General features: G+C 39.9%; 1 protein-coding gene across 17 annotated transcripts in view; it reads left to right on the top strand.

Annotated features, from left to right (window-relative positions):
* LOC306864524 (protocadherin gamma-C5-like) overlaps positions 1 to 22,163 on the top strand; it is a gene marked incomplete at its 5' end in the record, with an annotated part of 71,270 nt that overhangs the window by 33,940 nt on the left and 15,167 nt on the right. For 2 of the 17 annotated variants that reach the window (XM_079408591.1, XM_079408600.1), the window contains one exon: positions 7,636 to 10,062. The exons of 6 other annotated variants lie outside the window; for them this stretch is intronic. In XM_079408591.1, coding sequence (XP_079264717.1) covers positions 7,636 to 10,062 — 2,427 coding nt within the window. Of the gene's footprint in view, positions 1 to 1,177; positions 3,611 to 4,334; positions 6,786 to 7,635; positions 10,063 to 11,740; positions 14,198 to 15,536; positions 17,994 to 18,996; positions 21,601 to 22,163 lie in introns of those variants that run through there. 9 more of the 17 variants (XM_079408590.1, XM_079408599.1, XM_079408592.1 and 6 more) reach the window with 8 other exon arrangements.

Raw genomic sequence — 22,163 nt, 5'->3', positions numbered from 1 at the left:
TTAGCCAGACATGTATTGTCATTTTGATTCCAAATGCAACACATGAACAACACTCATAGTACAAAGTCCAGTGTCTGGGACACTGTCAGTGCTAAAAACGCAATAACAGAGGAAAAATGTTTTTTGTAACTTAACTGATGCTGTTACAATGAAAAAAAAAAAAAAAAACAGGTGAGTAAACAAATGTATTCTGGACGTTTATTCAAGCATTAATTTCTTCTGATGATCCCAACCGACGTAAAAATATTTTTCAGGGACCTCATGCTGACATGTAAGAAGATAAAAAGACAAACAGCTTTGTAATGGTTACTTTGAGCATACAAGTGCAGCTGCAGGAACAGGCCGCCTGTGTGGCGCTGTCCACTCAAGTGGTGCTGAAACTCTCACTTCACTCTGCTGCGCTTGCGGTCTCCCCTGCTCATGGTTGAGTCCTTTGTTGCAAGAGGATCATGCAGTCTTGTTCGGATAAAGAGCATTTAAACCACTAACATAAATGTTAATGTAATTCTTTTATTTTTAAAGGCGATAATTATAACAAAACGTTAATATTTCTAAAAACGGCAGTTGATTTTATTAAAATTTAGAATCATTATGCGCTTTCATCAATAACCTCCACACACAGCAATGCACGCACCTGCTCAAACGTCGGTACTGCTGCGCTTCTCACTGTCGCCACATGACGGCACACGTTCATGCTCTTTTTAAAGCAGTTCTGTTTTAGATAATAGAAGCGCACACACAATAGATGCACACACACGCACGCACACACACACACACACGATAGAGGATAGTAGAAGATAATCATCATCATCATACATAACAGCAATACATGTATTATTAATAATGATGATGATTATTATATACTTTGACTTGCCTTACTCGTACTAGCCCTTTAAGCCCTTTATATTTTAAGAATTAGATTGGTGGAAGAGAAATGTACAGTCGACCAATGAGATACAGACTTGGACAAAGAGATCCACTCCCTCCCACTGATGTGGCATCTTTCTGAGCTCTGAGCGCAGAGAACGCATGCATGAAATACTCATTTTTATCAAAAGGACCTCTTACACTAAATAGGAACATGCAATCAACATACTTTCTGGGATTATGTAATTGTGAATATTTTGAAATCTTTAGAAAACTTGGATAAATCGTCAAAAGCTTGGAACCGGAGATGATGGAATCTCTATTCGTTTTGAGGAGTATTTGGTGGTGCTGTGTCTTTATTCTTCCTTGGAGTACAATAGAGGCGCAGATTCGATACACAATTCCAGAAGAACTAAGAGAGGGATCTGTGGTCGGAAATATCGCTAAAGACCTCGGTTTGGATATATCTAAGATTATAGATCGTAAACTACAAATAGCATCTGAGACTGGTAAGCAGTATTTTGCCGTGGATGTGGAAAAGGGTGATCTTATTGTGAATGAGAGAATTGATAGAGAGGGTTTATGTGGATACAACGTACCGTGTGTTTTGCCTCTTCAAGCCGTTTTAGAGAATCCTCTGCAGATGCATCGGGTTGAGATTGAAGTACAAGATATTAATGACAACACGCCCAATTTTAAATCTAAAGAGCGTTTATTGAATATTCCAGAATCTAGTAATTCAGGAGCAAAATTCCTCTTAGAGAGCGCTATTGACTCAGATGTACAGTCCAATTCTTTGAAATCATACAGTTTGAGCAATAATGATAATTTTGCTTTAAACGTGAAAACTCAAGATGCAGTCAAAATTCCAGAACTTGTACTAAAACAATCTCTTGACCGAGAAAAACAGGCTATTCATAAGCTAATACTGACAGCTGCTGACGGAGGGAATCCAGTGCGCACGGGAACATGTGAGATCACTGTAGTCGTTTTGGATATTAACGACAATGCTCCTGAATTTGAAAAAACATTTTACGAGACTGTTGTTGATGAAAACGAATCGAGTCATAAAGAAATGATCAGAGTTAAGGCTATAGATTTAGACGAAGGGTTAAATGGAGAGATTGAATATTTCTTTGCAGACCAAACATCAGATACAGCATTGTTTCATATTAATCAACAAACTGGTGTCATCACAGTAAAAGGACAGCTGGATCATGAAACAGCAAGCCTACATAAATTTGATATAGTTGCAAAGGACAAAGGAAATCCTCAAATGGAGGGCCACTGCAGTGTAAAGATAAAGGTTAATGATGTAAATGACAACGCACCTGACATAATTATTACTTCCCTCTCAAGTCCGATTGCTGAGAACTCCTCGAATGGCACTGTCGTTTCTTTAATTAGTACAAAAGATGCAGATTTAGGAGAGAACGGTAAAGTTAAACTTACGTTGGTCCCTGGGACACCGTTTAGATTAAACCCTACAATTTCCAATCATTACGCACTACTTACCAACGGTCCTTTAGACAGAGAGACTTATTCTGAATATAAAATTGAACTGAAAGCAGTTGATGCCGGTTCACCACCGCTATCTAGTGGAAAAACAGTCACAATCGGAATCTCAGACGTAAATGACAATCCTCCAATGTTCGCTGAGAAGTATTACACGGTTTACGCAAGAGAAAACAGCGCTCATGACTCAATATTGTGCTCAGTCTCCGCCCATGACCCAGACTTAGGCGAAAATGCCAAAATATCGTACTCCATTTTGGACTCTAAGGTTCAGGATGCTCCTGTATCTTCTTATGTCTATATAAACTCAGAAAACGGAAGTATATTTAGCATGCTGTCATTCGACTACGAGAAAATGAAAGTGTTTCAGATCCTCGTTCAAGCTAAAGATCAGGGCTCTCCATCTCTGAGCAGCAACACAACTGTTCACGTGTTTATTTCGGACCAGAACGATAACGCACCTGCTGTCATTTACCCGTCCACATCCATGGGGTCTGTCTCTCATCAGAGGATGCCCCGTTCTGCTAAAGCCGGACATCTCGTTACTAAGGTAACAGCAGTGGACTCGGACTCGGGTCATAACGCCTGGCTGTTCTACAGGCTCGCGGAGGCCACGGACGCGTCTCTGTTCAGTGTCAATTTACATACAGGAGAAGTGAGGATTAAACGCGCTGTTTCAGAGCACGATGACTCCTCCCAGAGACTGCTGATAGAAATAAAGGATAATGGAGAACTGATCCAGTCCACCACAGTCACAGTGGATATACTGATAGAGGACGGCTTTCATGAGCCAATCTCGGATTATAGTATGAAAACTACAGAAGATAACAACAAAAAGAAAAGCGGCAAAATCACTTTGTATTTGGTAATCTCTTTAGGCACCGTGTCACTTTTATCTGTGTTGACACTATTTACTTTGATTGTGAAATGCGTTAGAAGCAGCATCGGAAGTTCTAGCTGTTGTATCAGGAGGACAAACTCTGAATACAAAACCCCCAACAGAAACCTGCAGATCCAGCTCAACACTGACGGGCCCATTAAGTATGTGGAGGTTCTGGGAGGAGACATGATGTCTCAGAGTCAGTCCTTTGGCTCCTATCTCTCTCCAATGTCAGAATTCAGTGATCTCACCCTCATTAAACCCAGCAGCACCACAAACTTTACAGACACGCTAAACGTGCTTGATGCGTCATTACCAGACAGCGCGTGGACGTTCGAGAGCCAACAGGTGAGCGCGTGACTTTTAATTTTTTTTATAGGTCATTATTGATATAATTATGTGCAAACACGAATTGTTCTAACCACTTTACAACTTACAAATTCACAAACATAGTTGCAACAATATTACAGTAATAGTTCTGATGCGCAAACTGCAGTTTTGTAATATGGAACTTAAATAATACTTTAACACTTACAATATTTAATAATAGAATAAGTCTTAAGAGCGATATTCATGTGTTACATATTTGAGCGTCCAAATGCTTTATGCAGCATCTTAATTTTTAAAAATAGCCTAATGATTTCAGTTTTGCAGTATAGCCTTTTTAAATACCATATTTATCTGAATTTACTTTTATAACGAGTAAGTGTGGAGGAAAATAGTCGTTTCAATGCAACACGACTCATAAAAGAACTGTATTTATTCTGCATGGGTGTTGAGCTTGGCTTTGCTCTGCCTCTTTAAGACTGATTCATGTTGTGACTGGAGAGCGCTCGTCCAATAATGGGACCACACTGCACAAAGGGATCTACTCCCTCCCCCGACATAAGGCTGAGAACCATTGCGCACAGACCTGAGACAAAATGCACTGCACTCGCTGCAATGTATTTAGCAACAGAATATGATCTGGATTTCTATACATTTTAAAATGCTACATTATTTTCTTGAAGGCTTATAGTCGTAAAATGAATGTCAGGATACTGGAATCAACGATTATTTATCGTGTTTGGAAATGAGGACTCAAATACAAAAGAGGATTTTGCTCTGGCGGGCGCTGTGGCTGTTGTGTTTCGCTGTTTTGTGGAGAGATACAGAGGCGCAGCTTCGTTATACAATACCGGAGGAGCTTAAGGAGGGATCTGTTGTTGGAAATGTAGCTAAAGATCTCGGTTTGGATTTATCTGATATATCTAACCGTAAATTACGGATAGCACCTGAGTCTGGTAAGCATTATTTTAGTCTAAATTTGCGGAACGGCGAGCTGCTTGTGAATGATATTATAGACAGAGAAACCCTGTGCGGACAAAGCGCGAGTTGTGTGCTACCAGTGCAAGTCATAATCGAGGATCCACTCCAGTTTTATCGTGTCGAGGTGGACATACAAGATATTAACGACAACTCTCCAATATTCTTGTCGGAAATAAACACAATTGAGGTTCCAGAGTCAACGTTAACAGGAACGAGGTTTCGTTTGGAACCTGCTCAAGATCCTGACGCTGGAACAAACTCCTTGCGCACATATGCGCTTAATAAAAATGAACATTTCTTTATGAACATAAAAACCGATAAGGACGGAACAAAAGTCCCGGAAATAGTTTTAGAAAAAGCTGTCGACAGAGAAAAACAGTCTGTGCACCATCTAATTTTGACAGGTATTGATGGGGGTGATCCAGCGAGGTCTGGAACTATGCAGATTTCTGTGAAAATTCTTGATGCAAATGATAATGCTCCCGTATTTGAACACGAGTTATATGAGGTTAAAGTGATGGAGAGCACAGTCCCGGGTACAATGATATTAACTGTAAAAGCTATTGACTTGGATGATGGTGCAAACGGAGAGGTTGAGTATTCATTTGCGGCACATACACCTGGAATAATTCAAAATTTGTTTGCCATTAATCCCGTGACAGGCGAGTTAGTCGTTTCGAAGCAACTTGATTATGAAACCAGCACCTCATATAAAATTGACATACGCGCAAGAGACAAAGGCTCACTTGCAATGGAGGGACATTGTAGAATCCAGGTGACTGTTTTAGACGTGAATGATAATGCACCTGAGATCACCATCACCTCCTCACCCAAACCTGTGCCAGAAGATGCGCCCGCTGGGACTATGGTAGCATTAATAAGTGTTAAAGATTTGGATTCAGGCGTAAATGGAAATATAACACTTAGCATGTCACCGAACACTCCTTTTAAATTAAAGCCTACGTTTTCAAACCATTACGCGCTGGTGACAGATTCACAATTAGACCGAGAAGAGTTTCCTAGATATGACATTGAGCTCAAAGCATCAGACTCTGGATCACCTCCACTGATATCTAGCAAACTCATTACAGTTAATATATTAGATGTCAATGATAACCCTCCGGTTTTCTCTGAACGTGTGTACTCGGTTTATATTAAAGAAAACAACGCTCCGGGATCCATTTTAGCATCAGTAACAGCATCAGATCGAGATACGGGAGAAAATGCCAAAATTGTCTATTCAGTTCTCGATATTAATACTCAAGGCGCACCCGTTTCTTCGTACGTTTATATAAACTCTGAAAATGGTAGTATATTTAGCATGCACTCATTTGACTATGAGAAAATGAAGATCTTTCACATCATCGTGCTTGCTAAAGATCACGGCTCTCCACCTCTGAGCAGCAACGCCACAGTTCATGTGTTTATTTCGGACCAGAACGATAACGCACCTGCTGTCATTTACCCGTCCACATCCATGGGGTCTGTCTCTCATCAGAGGATGCCCCGTTCTGCTAAAGCAGGACATCTCGCTACTAAGGTAACAGCAGTGGACTTGGACTCGGGTCATAACGCCTGGCTGTTCTACAGGCTCGCGGAGGCCACGGACGCGTCTCTGTTCAGTGTCAATTTACATACAGGAGAAGTGAGGACTAAACGCGCTGTTTCAGAGCACGATGACTCCTCTCAGAGACTGCTGATAGAAATAAAGGATAATGGAGAACCGATCCAGTCCACCACAATCACAGTGGATATACTAATCGAGGAAGACGTTCATGAGCCCATCTCGGAATACAGTATGAAAACTACAGAAAACAGCAACAAAAAAAGCGGCAAAATCACGTTGTACTTGATCATCTCTTTAGGCACCGTGTCACTTTTGTCTGTGTTGACATTATTTACGCTGATTGTGAAATGCGTTAGAAGCAGCATCGGAAGTTCTAGCTGTTGTATCAGGAGGACAAACTCTGAATACAAAACCCCCAACAGAAACCTGCAGATCCAGCTCAACACTGACGGGCCCATTAAGTATGTGGAGGTTCTGGGAGGAGACATGATGTCTCAGAGTCAGTCCTTTGGCTCCTATCTCTCTCCAATGTCAGAATTCAGTGATCTCACCCTCATTAAACCCAGCAGCACCACAAACTTTACAGACACGCTAAACGTGCTTGATGCGTCATTACCAGACAGCGCGTGGACGTTTGAGAGCCAACAGGTGAGAATTTTGCTATATTCAGAGCTGTCATTTGTATCTAAATATAAATATGTATTTATATCGCGCGGTGTTTTGCGAGTTCACATGCATATTTATTTATTAATTCTACACACATACTATTTGGAGAAAAAGAAGGAAAGGCAGCTTTGTATTTTTGAGCGTGCGTGTCTTTATGTGGGCTAAAAGGTGATAAGAACAGTTAATTGAGCAAAGTTCAGCACCACAGCTGTGGACAGCGACACGATGACAATGCTCTTTGTTTGCTCAAATAGAATGCAATTTACTTACTAAAGAGCTGTTGAGATTTGAGAATCTTATTGGTCATTAGTGACCACAGCTAGTAAATTTGGAGATAATAATCGATTTATTTTGCCTTTTTTAGATTTCAAAGCATAATTTTGTGGATGCTTTTTGTTAAATTTTGGTAATTTTGTTAAAAATACTTTTTTCCCCCCGTGTAAATTCAGTTATTCTGTACACAAACACACACACACACACTTCCTTTTCTTGTGACAATACAGAACTAACAGCATATGACATCTTCAGCAAAAGTTGCATGTTCCCCTTTAAGAGAGACTCTGTCCTCTATTGGACAGCAGCGCTCTGATCTAAGCGCCAATGAGGTGCGATAATATAAAGGGATCTACTCCCTCCCTTAGCAGGAAAGGGCTACAATGAGTGATAGCAGCTGTAGAGAAGGAGAATAGACTCGCGGTTATGACGCTGCTCACTACAAAACCGACCCCTCGATCCAAACGGATTTGCGATTTTAATGAAAGAAGAAAAATTAGGTTTTTGTCTGGATATATGCGAAACAGTCATTGATGGAAACATTAAAATTACTGTGGAAATGAGACGCATTCGAGTGTGGAAACAGGCAGCGCTTTGGCTGTTTGTTTCTCTATTGTGGAATACAGTTGGAGCTCAAATTCGATACACTATACCAGAAGAACTAAAGGAAGGATCTGTTGTTGGAAACATTGCAAGGGACAATGGTCTAGAAATTTCTGACATCGCTAATCGTAAGTTACGGATAGTCTCTGATTCTAGTACGCAGTATTTCAGTGTGGATACAAGGAACGGTGAGCTGATAGTCAATGGCAGAATAGACAGAGAGGCGCTTTGTGGACAAAGCGCCAGTTGTATAATGCCATTACAATTGGTTATAGAGAATCCACTGCAGTTATATCGTGTTAATATAGAAATACAAGATATAAATGACAATGCACCAAATTTTCACACAAAAGACAGCATTTTGAAAATAGCAGAATCAGTAGTTGTGGGCGCAACATTTCCAATAGAAAGTGCCGAGGATTTAGATGTCGGTAGCAATAGTATCAAATCCTATGCTTTAAGTAATAACGCATTTTTTCGTTTAAATGTGAAAACACTTGAAGATGGTAAGAAGGTACCAGAACTGATAGTTGATAAACAGCTTGATCGGGAGAAACAGCCTGTACATAAGCTAATTTTAACAGCATTAGACGGCGGCGATCCTGTTAAATCTGGAACTATTTTAATACAAGTAATAGTTCAAGACACTAATGACAATGAACCGAAATTTGAACAATCGCAGTATAAAGCATCTGTGCAGGAGAGTACAACATTTGGTTCAAGCGTCTTAACCGTAAAGGCCACTGATTTGGATGAAGGTATTAATGGCGAAATACACTATTTTTTCGGTGTACGTACACCAGATAGCGTGAGGAAATCTTTTAATATCAGTGCTGAAACCGGAGAAATTACAGTGATTGGAAAACTAGATTACGAGTTAACAAAATTATACACCTTTGACGTCTGCGCTAAAGACAAAGGGAGCCCAGAGCAAGAGGGTCATTCTTCAGTGAGGCTGAATATTATTGATGAAAATGACAATATTCCCGAAATCGTTTTGACATCTTTACCTAGCCCAGTGTCAGAAAATGCATCTGTCGGTACAGTTATTGCTTTAATCAACGTTAAAGATTTGGACTCGGGTGATAATGGCAAAGTAAATCTTACCATCTCCACTCGTTTTCCTTTTAAACTGAAACCAGCATTTGACAATCACTATACTTTGGTGACTGGCTCACTATTAGACCGTGAAGCTAATGCAGAATATGCCATAGAATTAGTAGCTCGAGACTCTGGTGTACCATCTTTGAAATCTACGAAATCTGTAAATGTAAAAATACTTGACGTGAATGACAACCCTCCAGTATTCTCACAGCCCTCGTATACAGTGTACATAAAGGAAAATAGCCCGCCAGGGGCTGCATTGTTTTCTGTATCTGCATCTGATATCGACCAAGACAAAAATGCAATACTGAGTTATTCAATTCTCGATTTAACTTCAAATCAAGTTCCAGCATCATCTTATTTTTATATCAACTCTGAAAACGGAACTATTTATAGCATGAGCTCTTTTGATTATGAAAAAACAAAACTGTTCAGCATTGTTGTGCAGGCTAAAGATCACGGCTCTCCATCTCTGAGCAGCAATGCAACTGTTCTTGTGTTCATTCTGGACCATAATGATAACGCACCTGCTGTCATTTACCCGTCCACATCCGTGGGTTCTGTCTCTCATCAGAGGATGCCCCGTTCTGCTAAAGCAGGACATCTCGTTACTAAGGTAACAGCAGTGGACGCGGACTCGGGTCATAACGCCTGGCTGTTCTACAGGCTCGCGGAGGCCACGGACGCGTCTCTGTTCAGTGTCAATTTACATACAGGAGAAGTGAGGACTAAACGCGCTGTTTCAGAGCACGATGACTCCTCTCAGAGACTGCTGATAGAAATAAAGGATAATGGAGAACCGATCCAGTCCACCACTATCACAGTGGATATACTGATAGAGGACGGCTTTCATGATCCCATCTCAGACTATAGAGAGAAAAGTATCGAGCCCAACAGGAAAACTGGCAAAATTACATTATATCTGATCATCTCTTTAGCTTCCGTGTCCTTGTTGTGTCTTTTAACATTTTTCATCTTACTGATGAAATGTGCGCGAGGCAGTAGAAGCTGCTGTATCAGGAGAACAAACTCTGAATACAAGAACCCTAACAGAAACCTGCAGATCCAGCTCAACACTGACGGGCCCATTAAGTATGTGGAGGTTCTGGGAGGAGACATGATGTCTCAGAGTCAGTCCTTTGGCTCCTATCTCTCTCCAATGTCAGAATTCAGTGATTTCACCCTCATTCAACCCAGCAGCACCACAAACTTTACAGACACGCTAAACGTGCTTGATGCGTCATTACCAGACAGCGCGTGGACGTTCGAGTGCCAACAGGTGAGAAACAGAACAATAATTAACTCAGCATCAGTACAGACTTGTATGTGATTTTTTTTTTCTATTAGAAACAAAAGCATAATTTAAGATACATTATGGTGGACATGCTTTAAAGTTTGTGTGTGTGTGCGTGACAGACGGAGTAACTTGGCTTAAAGATCGCTTCTCTGCAATGACATTAAATGGATTTAATGTTTTATTAAGATTAAGCTATATGTTTTTGTCCCCCCCCCCACCACAACCATATTTATGTTGCCGAAACAAATTCCCGGAGATAAAGTTTTTGTAGTGCATTCAGCACTTTGGGCTGGACAGCTCCCGTATGTGACGTTGTATAGTTTAGGTGCTACGTTATACGTGCTGGTTTGGTAGACATTTTTTGGCTGGTTGGTAAGTAAGTAAATAAATAAGTGAGAAACTGTATTTCCTCTTTACCGAAATTGAGATCTAAACTGTTAATGTCAAAAGTTTACATAACACATTAAAAATATGTTCTAGTTGGCGCAGATAGCCTTGTGGGCATAGCCGCGCCGTTGCGCTACAGGCGTCCCGTGTTGGAATCCCGACTCGAGGACCTTTCCCGATCCCGTCCCCTCTCTTTTCTCTCTCCCACTGCATGTCAATTCTGATCTGTCCTGTCACAATAACGGCAAAGCATGCCAAAAAAATTAATAAATAAATAGATCACACACACACACACACACACACACACATATATATATATATATGAGTTTATTTGCAAAAGCATAACTCCGTTTTTTTAATTTGTAAAAAAAAAAAAAATGTTTTTATTGTGTTTTATTATGTTAGTTAGCTGTTTTTTTTTACCTAACGAAAATAACCCAACTTCAGTTTGATTGAAATTAATTGGAATGCACAATGAAAAAACATGATTTTCGAACATTGTTAAAAACGCGTTATCTGTTTTTGCTAATGAACTCTTCATATATACATATATATATACATACATACATACATATATATATATATATATATATATATATATATATATATATATATATATGTATGTGTGTGTGTGTGTGTGCATTCTAATAATTCCCTTCCCCTTACTGAAAAACTACATGAATTTCACATATGCAATTACAGACTACAGTTATCAATAAACATGGGAAACGTAGGTTTAGAATATTTTAATGGTGTCAATGTGTGTTCCACCTATTTCACATGTGATTTTAATGTAACTGCACATGTAAAATTCATGTGGTGTTTCTTTAAGGTTCTTTCCCACTGAATTTTAAGAACAAATAAGCACTTGCTCATATACCTGTAATTCTCAAATGCTATGTTACTTTTAGGTTGTTTTGCATGCAAAAGCATTTTCCCGTCTAAGCATTTGAGAAATAAGTCTCAGACTAACTACATTGCATATTTTAGAGAAGTTGTCCACTAGATGCCGTAATACAAATAACAGAATAGCAAAACATCTATTGGATAAGTGAGCGTTGAGCTCTGTACCAATCCTGCTTCAGACCGTACGAAGGGATCTACTCCCTCCCCCAGCCAGAGGAGGTGTACAATGAAGAGAGCTGTAGAGCGAGAGGAAACGTGAACGCTTCATGAGACTGATGCCCACAGCAAGAATAGGCTGAGTACACGTTCATTTGAAAATGGGAAATAACATTCGGTTTTTATAAGGATGTAAAATGAAGATTTTGTAAATGGGAATAACAAACGCGGCAGAGAAATGAGGAGGATCGGAGGGTGGAAATGGGCAGCGCTTTGGCTGTTCGCTTTCTCTCTATTGTGGAATACAACTGGAGCTCAGATTCGCTACACAATACCCGAAGAGTTAAAGGAAGGATCTATCGTTGGGAATATCGCGAAGGATCTTGGTTTTGACATCTCAGATATCGCCGAGCGTAAGTTACGAATAGCATCTGAGTCGAACAGACAGTATTTTAGTGTGGATTCAGGGAAGGGTGATTTGGTAGTTAATGACAGAATAGACAGAGAGACGCTCTGTGGACAAAGCGCCAGTTGTCTAATTCCACTGCAGATCGTTATTGAGAATCCATTGCAGTTGCATAAAGTTGAGATAGATATACAAGATATAAATGACAATGCGCCAAGCTTCCACAGTAAAGAAGGAATATTAAAAATTTCTGAATTAACTGCTCCAGGCGCACGATTTACACTTGAAAGTGCCGAGGACCTTGATGTTGGGACTAATAGCCTGAAGTCATATTCATTAAGCAATAACATTTTTTTCCGTCTAAATTTAAAAACTAACAAAAACGGTGGCCAAATACCAGAACTAGTGCTTGATAAACCTCTAGACAGAGAGAAACAGGCAATACACCATCTTATACTGACAGCTCTAGATGGTGGTAATCCAGTCAAATCTGGTACGTGTCTATTGCAAATAACTGTTCAGGATTTTAATGACAACGAACCAAAATTTGAAGTTTCTGGATACAAAGCATCTGTTCTAGAAAGCGCCGTTGTTGGTTCAAGCGTGCTCAAAATAAAAGCAACAGATTTAGATGAAGGTCCTAATGGTGAAATGCAGTATTTATTTGGTGCACACACGCCCGAAATTGTAAAGAACGTTTTTAGTGTGAACGCGGAAACCGGCGAAATAACAGTATTTGGAAAGCTAGATTACGAGACTAAAAAGTCATACTCGTTTGATGTGTGTGCTAAAGACAAAGGGAATCCAGAGCTCGAGGGACAGTCATCGGTTCAGATAGATATCATAGATGAGAATGACAATCCTCCAGAGATTATTCTGACATCTTCACCGAGCCCTGTACCTGAAAATGCAAAGGTGGGAACTGTGGTGGCTTTGATTAACACAAAAGATTTAGACTCCGGTAATAACGGCAAAGTCGAGCTAATTGTCTCTCCGGGTGTTCCTTTTAAACTGAAGCCAACTTTTGATAGCCATTATTCACTGATAACTGACTCATTATTAGACCGCGAGGTTCATTCTGAATATAATGTAGAAATACTGGCCATGGACTCTGGTGTTCCACCCTTAAAAACTATGAAGACGGTAAATGTTAAAGTGCTTGACGTGAATGACAACCCTCCACTATTCTCACAGTCTTCATACAATGTGTACATAAACGAAAATAATCTGGCAGGTGTTTCAGTGTGTTCTGTATCTGCGACTGATATTGACCGAGACAAGAACGCTGTTCTCACTTATTCAGTTCTGGATTTAAGTTCAAATCAAGTTCCAGCATCATCTTATTTTTATATCAACTCTGAGAACGGAACTATTTACAGCATGAGCTCTTTTGATTATGAGAAAATTAAACTAATCAGCATTATAGTGCAGGCTAAAGATCAGGGCTCTCCATCTCTGAGCAGCAACGCAACTGTTCACGTGTTTATTTCGGACCGGAACGATAACGCACCTGCTGTCATTTACCCGTCCACATCCATGGGGTCTGTCTCTCATCAGAGGATGCCCCGTTCTGCTAAAGCAGGACATCTCGTTACTAAGGTAACAGCAGTGGACTCGGACTCGGGTCATAACGCCTGGCTGTTCTACAGGCTCGCGGAGGCCGCGGACGCGTCTCTGTTCAGTGTCAATTTACATACAGGAGAAGTGAGGACTAAACGCGCTGTTTCAGAGCACGATGACTCCTCTCAGAGACTGTTGATAGAAATAAAGGATAATGGAGAACCGATCCAGTCCACCACAATCACAGTGGATATACTGATAGAGGACGGCTTTCATGAGCCCATCTCAGACTATAGAGAGAAAAGTATCGAGCCCAACAAGAAAACTGGCAAAATTACGTTATATCTGATCATCTCTTTGGCTTCCGTGTCCTTGTTGTGTCTTTTGACATTTTTCATCTTACTGGTGAAATGTGCGCGAGGCAGTAGAAGCTGCTGTATCAAGAGGACAAACTCTGAATACAAAAACCCCAACAGAAACCTGCAGATCCAGCTCAACACTGACGGGCCCATTAAGTATGTGGAGGTTCTGGGAGGAGACATGATGTCTCAGAGTCAGTCCTTTGGCTCCTATCTCTCTCCAATGTCAGAATTCAGTGATCTCACCCTCATTAAACCCAGCAGCACCACAAACTTTACAGACACGCTAAACGTGCTTGATGCGTCATTACCAGACAGCGCGTGGACGTTTGAGAGCCAACAGGTGAGAAACAGAACAATGATTATCTCAGCATCAGTACAGAGTGAACATTTCTTCTTAGAAACAAAATCATAATTTATGATATACATATTATGGTGGACGTGCTTGAAAGTGTGTGTGTGTGTGTGTGTGTTATAGACGGGGTCGCTTGGCTTAAAGATCGCTATAATGACATTAAATGGATTTACTATTTTATTAAGCTTAGGTTGTTTTATTTTTTTCTATAAGTAAGCAAGCACGTATGTATGTATGTATGCATGTATGTGTGTGTGTGTGTGTGTGTATGTATTTATGAAACAAGCTCCCGGAGATAATGCCGATCATTTGTACTGCATTCAGCACTTTGGGTTGGATAGCTCCCGTAACGATGTGACGTTGTACAATTTTGGTGATACTTTATAAGTGATGGTTTGGTAGACATTGTTGAATGAAAGAAAAATAAAATTATATATATATATATATATATATATATATATATATATATATATATATATATATATATATATATATATATATATATACTACTGCTGCTACTGCTACTACTAATGCTAATAATAATAATACAGTTATTAAAAATACTTTGTTGAAAACTGTATTTCCGCTGCATTGAAATTTAAATCCAAACTGTTAATTCCAAAAGTTTGAATAGCACATTAAAAATGCGTTCTAATAATTCCCTTTCAGAAAAAAAAAACTTAATGAATCTCATATGTGCAATCACATGTTAAAATTACATGTGAAACATATGCTTTGCACATGGGAAATGTTATTTCTGGAACATTTTCACGATGTCATTGTGTGTTCCATACAGTGGAATGCATGTGATTCACATGTGATTTTAACATAACTGAATGTGAAATGTATGTTTGTTTGTTTTTTTTTCTGTAAGGGTACTTTCACTAAATTTGCTCATATCTGTAATGCTCAAATGCTAATAACCTGTTGGTTTAAAGTTGTTTTGCATGTACAAGCATTTTCCCGTCTAAGCAGACAAAAAAAAAAATCAGTCTGAGACGAATTGCATTGCATATTTTAGAGCACAGTTGCCCACAAGATGCCGTAACACAAACAACAGACTGCTGGTTATGCCTTTAAGAAATAGCAAAGCATCTATTGGATGAGTGAGCGTTGAGCTCTGTACCAATCCTGCTTCAGACCGTACAAAGGGATCTACTCCCTCCCCCAGCCAGAGGAGGTGTGCAATGAAGAGAGCTGTAGAGCGAGAGGAAACGTGAACGCTTCATGAGGCTGATGCCCACAGCAAGAATAGGCTGAGTACACGTTCATTTGAAAATGGAAAATAACATTCGGCTTTTATAAGGATGTAAAATGACGATTTGTAGATGGGAATAACAAACGCGGCAGAGAAATGAGGAGGATCGGAGGGTGGAAATGGGCAGCGCTTTGGCTGTTCGCTTTCTCTCTATTGTGGAATACAACTGGAGCTCAGATTCGCTACACAATACCCGAAGAGTTAAAGGAAGGATCTATCGTTGGGAATATCGCGAAGGATCTTGGTTTTGACATCTCAGATATCGCCGAGCGTAAGTTACGAATAGCATCTGAGTCGAACAGACAGTATTTTAGTGTGGATTCAGGGAAGGGTGATTTGGTAGTTAATGACAGAATAGACAGAGAGACGCTCTGTGGACAAAGCGCCAGTTGTCTAATTCCACTGCAGATCGTTATTGAGAATCCATTGCAGTTGCATAAAGTTGAGATAGATATACAAGATATAAACGACAATGCGCCAAGCTTCCACACGAAAGACGCCACATTAAAAATATCTGAATTGATTGCTCCAGGGACGCGATTTTCTCTTGAAAGTGCCGAGGACCTCGATGTTGGCAGCAATAGCTTAAAGTCGTACACGTTGAACAGTAACGATTTCTTCCGCCTTAATGTAAAAATGCTTAAAAACGGAAGAAAGGTACCAGAACTGGTGGTTGAAAAACCTCTAGACAGAGAGAAACAATCTATACATAAACTTGTATTAACAGCCCTAGATGGTGGTAATCCAGTAAAATCTGGTACGTCTTTATTGCAAATACTTGTTCAAGATATTAATGACAATGAACCAAAATTTGAAGTTGCTGCTTACAAAGCGTCTGTTTTAGAGAGAGCTATTTTTGGCTCAAGTGTGATCAAACTTAAAGCCACAGACCTGGATGAAGGTCCGAATGGTGAAATACAGTATTTATTCTCTGCGCATACTCCCGAACTTGTAAGAAATGTTTTTAGTGTGAACGCTGAAACCGGCGAAATTACTGTCTTTGGACAAATAGATTACGAGAGTACTAAATCATATACTTTTGATGTTTGTGCTAAAGACAAAGGGAATCCAGAGCTCGAGGGACAGTCATCGGTTCAGATAGATATCATAGATGAGAATGACAATCCTCCAGAGATTATTCTGACATCTTCACCGAGCCCTGTACCTGAAAATGCAACGGTGGGGACTGTGGTGGCTCTGATTAACGTTAAAGATTTAGACTCCGGTAATAACGGCAAAGTCGAGCTAATTGTCTCTCCGGGTGTTCCTTTTAAACTGAAGCCAACTTTTGATAGCCATTATTCACTAATAACTGACTCATTATTAGACCGCGAGGTTCATTCTGAATATAATGTAGAAATACTGGCCATGGACTCTGGTGTTCCACCCTTAAAAACTATGAAGACGGTAAATGTTAAAGTGCTTGACGTGAATGACAACCCTCCACTATTCTCACAGTCTTCATACAATGTGTACATAAACGAAAATAATCTGGCAGGTATTTCAGTGTTTTCTGTATCTGCGACTGATATTGACCGAGACAAGAACGCTGTTCTCACTTATTCAGTTCTGGATTTAAGTTCAAATCAAGTTCCAGCATCATCTTATTTTTATATCAACTCTGAGAACGGAACTATTTACAGCATGAGCTCTTTTGATTATGAGAAAATTAAACTAATCAGCATTATAGTGCAGGCTAAAGATCATGGCTCTCCATCTCTGAGCAGCAACGCCACAGTTCACGTGTTTATTTCGGACCGGAACGATAACGCACCTGCTGTCATTTACCCGTCCACATCCATGGGGTCTGTCTCTCATCAGAGGATGCCCCGTTCTGCTAAAGCAGGACATCTCGTTACTAAGGTAACAGCAGTGGACTCGGACTCGGGTCATAACGCCTGGCTGTTCTACAGGCTCGCGGAGGCCACGGACGCGTCTCTGTTCAGTGTCAATTTACATACAGGAGAAGTGAGGACTAAACGCGCTGTTTCAGAGCACGATGACTCCTCTCAGAGACTGTTGATAGAAATAAAGGATAATGGAGAACCGATCCAGTCCACCACAATCACAGTGGATATACTGATAGAGGACGGCTTTCATGAGCCCATCTCAGACTATAGAGAGAAAACCATCGAGCCCAACAAGAAAACTGGCAAAATTACATTATATCTGATTATCTCTTTGGCTTCCGTGTCCTTGTTGTGTCTACTGACGTTTTTCATCTTATTGGTGAAATGTGCGCGAGGCAGTAGAAGCTGCTGTATCAGGAGGACAAACTCTGAATACAAAAACCCCAACAGAAACCTGCAGATCCAGCTCAACACTGACGGGCCCATTAAGTATGTGGAGGTTCTGGGAGGAGACATGATGTCTCAGAGTCAGTCCTTTGGCTCCTATCTCTCTCCAATGTCAGAATTCAGTGATCTCACCCTCATTAAACCCAGCAGCACCACAAACTTTACAGACACGCTAAACATGCTTGATGCGTCATTATCAGACAGCACGTGGACGTTTGAGAGCCAACAGGTGAGACACAATCACAATTTAACATCACTTTTAACATCAGTATTAATGATAATATAAGTTGATATATTGTTGAAACTTAGTATTATGGCCTGAAGCCACACTTCATATTGTGTAATAGTGCATGCGTTTTAAGTGTGTCTGTGTGTGTATATGAGACAGAGAGAGACAGAGCAACCAAATTTCAGCACCACCAATTTGGACAGCGGATAGCATTTGTGGTCTGCAGTTTTTTTTTTTTTTTTTACAAAAATTAAGCGAAATTTGAAAGTTTTGTGTCGATTTTATGTATGTATTTTATTTATTTATAAATGCTAGACTACATGCTAAAAGTAAAAATATTCGATACCAACTGGCCCCTTTCACAGATCATAAAGCATTTCCACAATAATTAACGTTTTAAATGTTGCCACGTTTTTAAATATGCATTTTCATAAAAATTAAATAAAAAATAATTATAATATGCTTTTGTTATATTAACCATGCACTAATTTAACAATAATAATAAGTGATCCTAAATTCGTTGAAATGCAATTCCTTTTTTTTTTTTTTTTGCGGTTGGAGCATATGAGAACACAAACGATGGTCTCCCGTGTATCGCTATATAACTTTACCCTGCTATTGAATTATTGGTTTATAAACACGAAAATGTAACTATGGTCAATTAGTTAGAAGATTTTTTTTTTTCCAGTTAGGTTTTAAGATCAACCAAATAAGTTACACTTGCCCACTCTTTATGTTCACAGCAAATGCTCATATTTTGTTACTTTAAAGACGTTTTGCTTATATATATATATATATATATATTTGTTCGTGTAATAATCTATAAGCATGTGTTTGTAATATTTTGGAACACAATTCTCCACTAAATGCCATAACATTAACAAAAGAGGGCTGGTTATGCCTTTAAAAACAGCAAAGCATTCATTGGATGAGAGAGCCTTGAGCTTAGTACCAATCCTGCTTCAGACCGTAAAGGGATCTACTCCCTCCCCCAGCCAAAGGAGGAGTACAATGATGAGAGCTGTAGAGCGAGAGGAAACATAAACGCTTTATGAAGCTGATCACCATAACGAGGATGGGCTTAGTTGTACTTTCTAAAATGAAGAACATCATTCTGTTTTCTGTGGATATAAATTGACGTTTTGTTGATGGGAATATCAAGTGCATTAGAGAAATGAGGCACAAGAGGATCGGAGGGTGGAAATGGGCAGCGCTTTGGCTGTTCGCTTTCTCTCTATTGTGGAATACAACTGGAGCTCAGATTCGCTACACAATACCCGAAGAGTTAAAGGAAGGATCTATCGTTGGGAATATCGCGAAGGATCTTGGTTTTGGCATCTCAGATATCGCCGAGCGTAAGTTACGAATAGCATCTGAGTCGAACAGACAGTATTTTAGTGTGGATTCAGGGAAGGGTGTCTTGGTAGTTAATGGAAGAATAGACAGAGAGACGCTCTGTGGACAAAGCGCCAGTTGTCTAATGCCACTGCAGATCGTTATTGAGAATCCATTGCAGTTGCATAGCGTAGAGATAGAAATACAAGACATTAATGATAATGCACCAAATTTCCATAATAAAGATGCCACATTAAAAATATCTGAATTGATTGCTCCAGGGACGCGATTTACCCTTGAGAGTGCTGAGGATCTCGATGTTGGCAGCAACAGCTTAAAGACTTACTCACTTAGCAGTAACATTTTTTTCCGTCTTAATGTAAAAACTCTAAAAGACGGAAGAGTAGTACCAGAACTTGTGATTGAAAAAAATTTAGACAGGGAGAAACAGTCTATACATAATCTTATTTTAACAGCCCTGGATGGCGGTAATCCAGTCAAATCTGGGACGTCTGTATTGCAAGTAATTGTCCAAGACATCAACGACAACGAACCAAAATTTGAAGTTGCTACATACAAGGCATCTGTTCTAGAAAGCGCCGTTTCTGGTTCAAGCGTGCTCAAAATAAAAGCGACCGATTTAGATGAAGGTCCTAATGGTGAAATACAGTATTTATTTAGTACGCATACGCCTGAACTTGTAAGAAATATTTTTAGTGTGAACGCTGAAACCGGCGAAATAACAGTATTTGGAAAACTAGATTACGAGACTAAAAAGTCATACACGTTTGATGTTTGTGCTAAAGATAAAGGGAATCCAGAGCTCGAGGGACAGTCATCGGTTCAGATAGATATCATAGATGAGAATGACAATCCTCCAGAGATTATTCTGACATCTTTACCGAGCCCTGTACCTGAAAATGCAACGGTGGGAACTGTGGTGGCTTTAATTACCGTCAAAGATTTGGACTCCGGTAATAACGGCAAAGTCGAGCTAACTGTCTCTCCAGATGTCCCCTTTAAATTGAAACCTTTCCATAATCATTATTCACTGATAACAGACTCATTATTAGACCGCGAGGTTCATTCTGAATATAATGTAGAAATACTGGCCATGGACTCTGGTGTTCCACCCTTAAAAACTATGAAGACGGTAAATGTTAAAGTGCTTGACGTGAATGACAACCCTCCACTATTCTCACAGTCTTCATACAATGTGTACATAAACGAAAATAATCTGGCAGGCGCATCACTGTTTTCAGTAAAAGCTTCTGATACTGACCAGGATAAAAACGCTCTACTTACTTATTCAATTCTGGATTCAAGTTCTAATCACGTGCCAGCATCATCTTATTTTTATATTAATTCTGATAATGGAACTATTTACTGCATGAGCTCTTTTGATTATGAAAACGTAAAACTGTTCAGTGTTGTGGTGCTTGCCAAAGATCAGGGCTCTCCATCTCTGAGTAGCAACGCCACAGTTCATGTGTTTATTTCGGACCGGAACGATAACGCACCTGCTGTCATTTACCCGTCCACATCCATGGGGTCTGTCTCTCATCAGAGGATGCCCCGTTCTGCTAAAGCAGGACATCTCGCTACTAAGGTAACAGCAGTGGACGCGGACTCGGGTCATAACGCCTGGCTGTTCTACAGGCTCGCGGAGGCCACGGACGCGTCTCTGTTCAGTGTCAATTTACATACAGGAGAAGTGAGGACTAAACGAGTTGTTTCAGAGCACGATGACTCCTCTCAGAGACTGCTGATAGAAATAAAGGATAATGGAGAACCGATCCAGTCCACCACTATCACAGTGGATATACTGATAGAGGACGGCTTTCATGAGCCCATCTCGGATTATAGAGAGAAAACTTTCGAGTCCAACAAGAAAACTGGCAAAATTACTTTATATCTGATCATCTCTTTGGCTTCCGTGTCCTTGTTGTGTCTACTGACGTTTTTCATCTTATTGGTGAAATGTGCGAGAGGCAGTAGAAGCTGCTGTATCAGGAGAACAAACTCTGAATACAAGAACCCTAACAGAAACCTGCAGATCCAGCTCAACACTGACGGGCCCATTAAGTATGTAGAGGTTCTGGGAGGAGACATGATGTCTCAGAGTCAGTCCTTTGGCTCCTATCTCTCTCCAATGTCAGAATTCAGTGATCTTACCCTCATTAAACCCAGCAGCACCACAAACTTTACAGACACGCTAAACGTGCTTGATGCCTCATTACCAGACAGCGCGTGGACGTTTGAGAGCCAACAGGTGAGACAAACTCAGATTTAAAACGTTAATATTTAAACATGCACTATATACTATTTATACGTATAAAGGTAATATGGGTGGTGATGGCGCAGTGGATAAGACACATGCCTTTGGTGTGAGAGACCCGGGTTCGAATCCACTGTGAGACACCAATGTGTCCCTGAGCAAGACACTTAACCCCCTAGTTGCTCCAGAGGCGTGCGACCTCTGACATATATAGCAATTGTAAGTCGCTTTGGATAAAAGCGTCAGCTAAATGAATAAATGTAAATGATAGAGTGACAGTACTTCCAGTACCTTGGACAGCACCACGTGTGCTTTCTTCTGAGCAAAGTAACGTTCCTCAAATAGAAAAGTGAGCTATGTTGTGTGTGTGTATATATATATATATAGTCATTGCACTTTATACTTTTACACATAATAATAATAATAATAGCATCACATGTTATATATTACCAAATAATTCAGAATTATTTCATTAATATTGAAATAAATAAAATTGTACAAAATTATGCAGAAAGCACAAATAAATTATGACTCATGATATATCATACTTTGACAGC

Source organism: Barbus barbus (genome assembly GCF_936440315.1).
Source record: "Barbus barbus genome assembly, chromosome: 45".
Classification (NCBI taxonomy): domain Eukaryota; kingdom Metazoa; phylum Chordata; class Actinopteri; order Cypriniformes; family Cyprinidae; genus Barbus; species Barbus barbus.
Note: the sequence above shows the minus strand (reverse complement) of the source record. Positions and strands in the feature narration are given on the sequence as shown.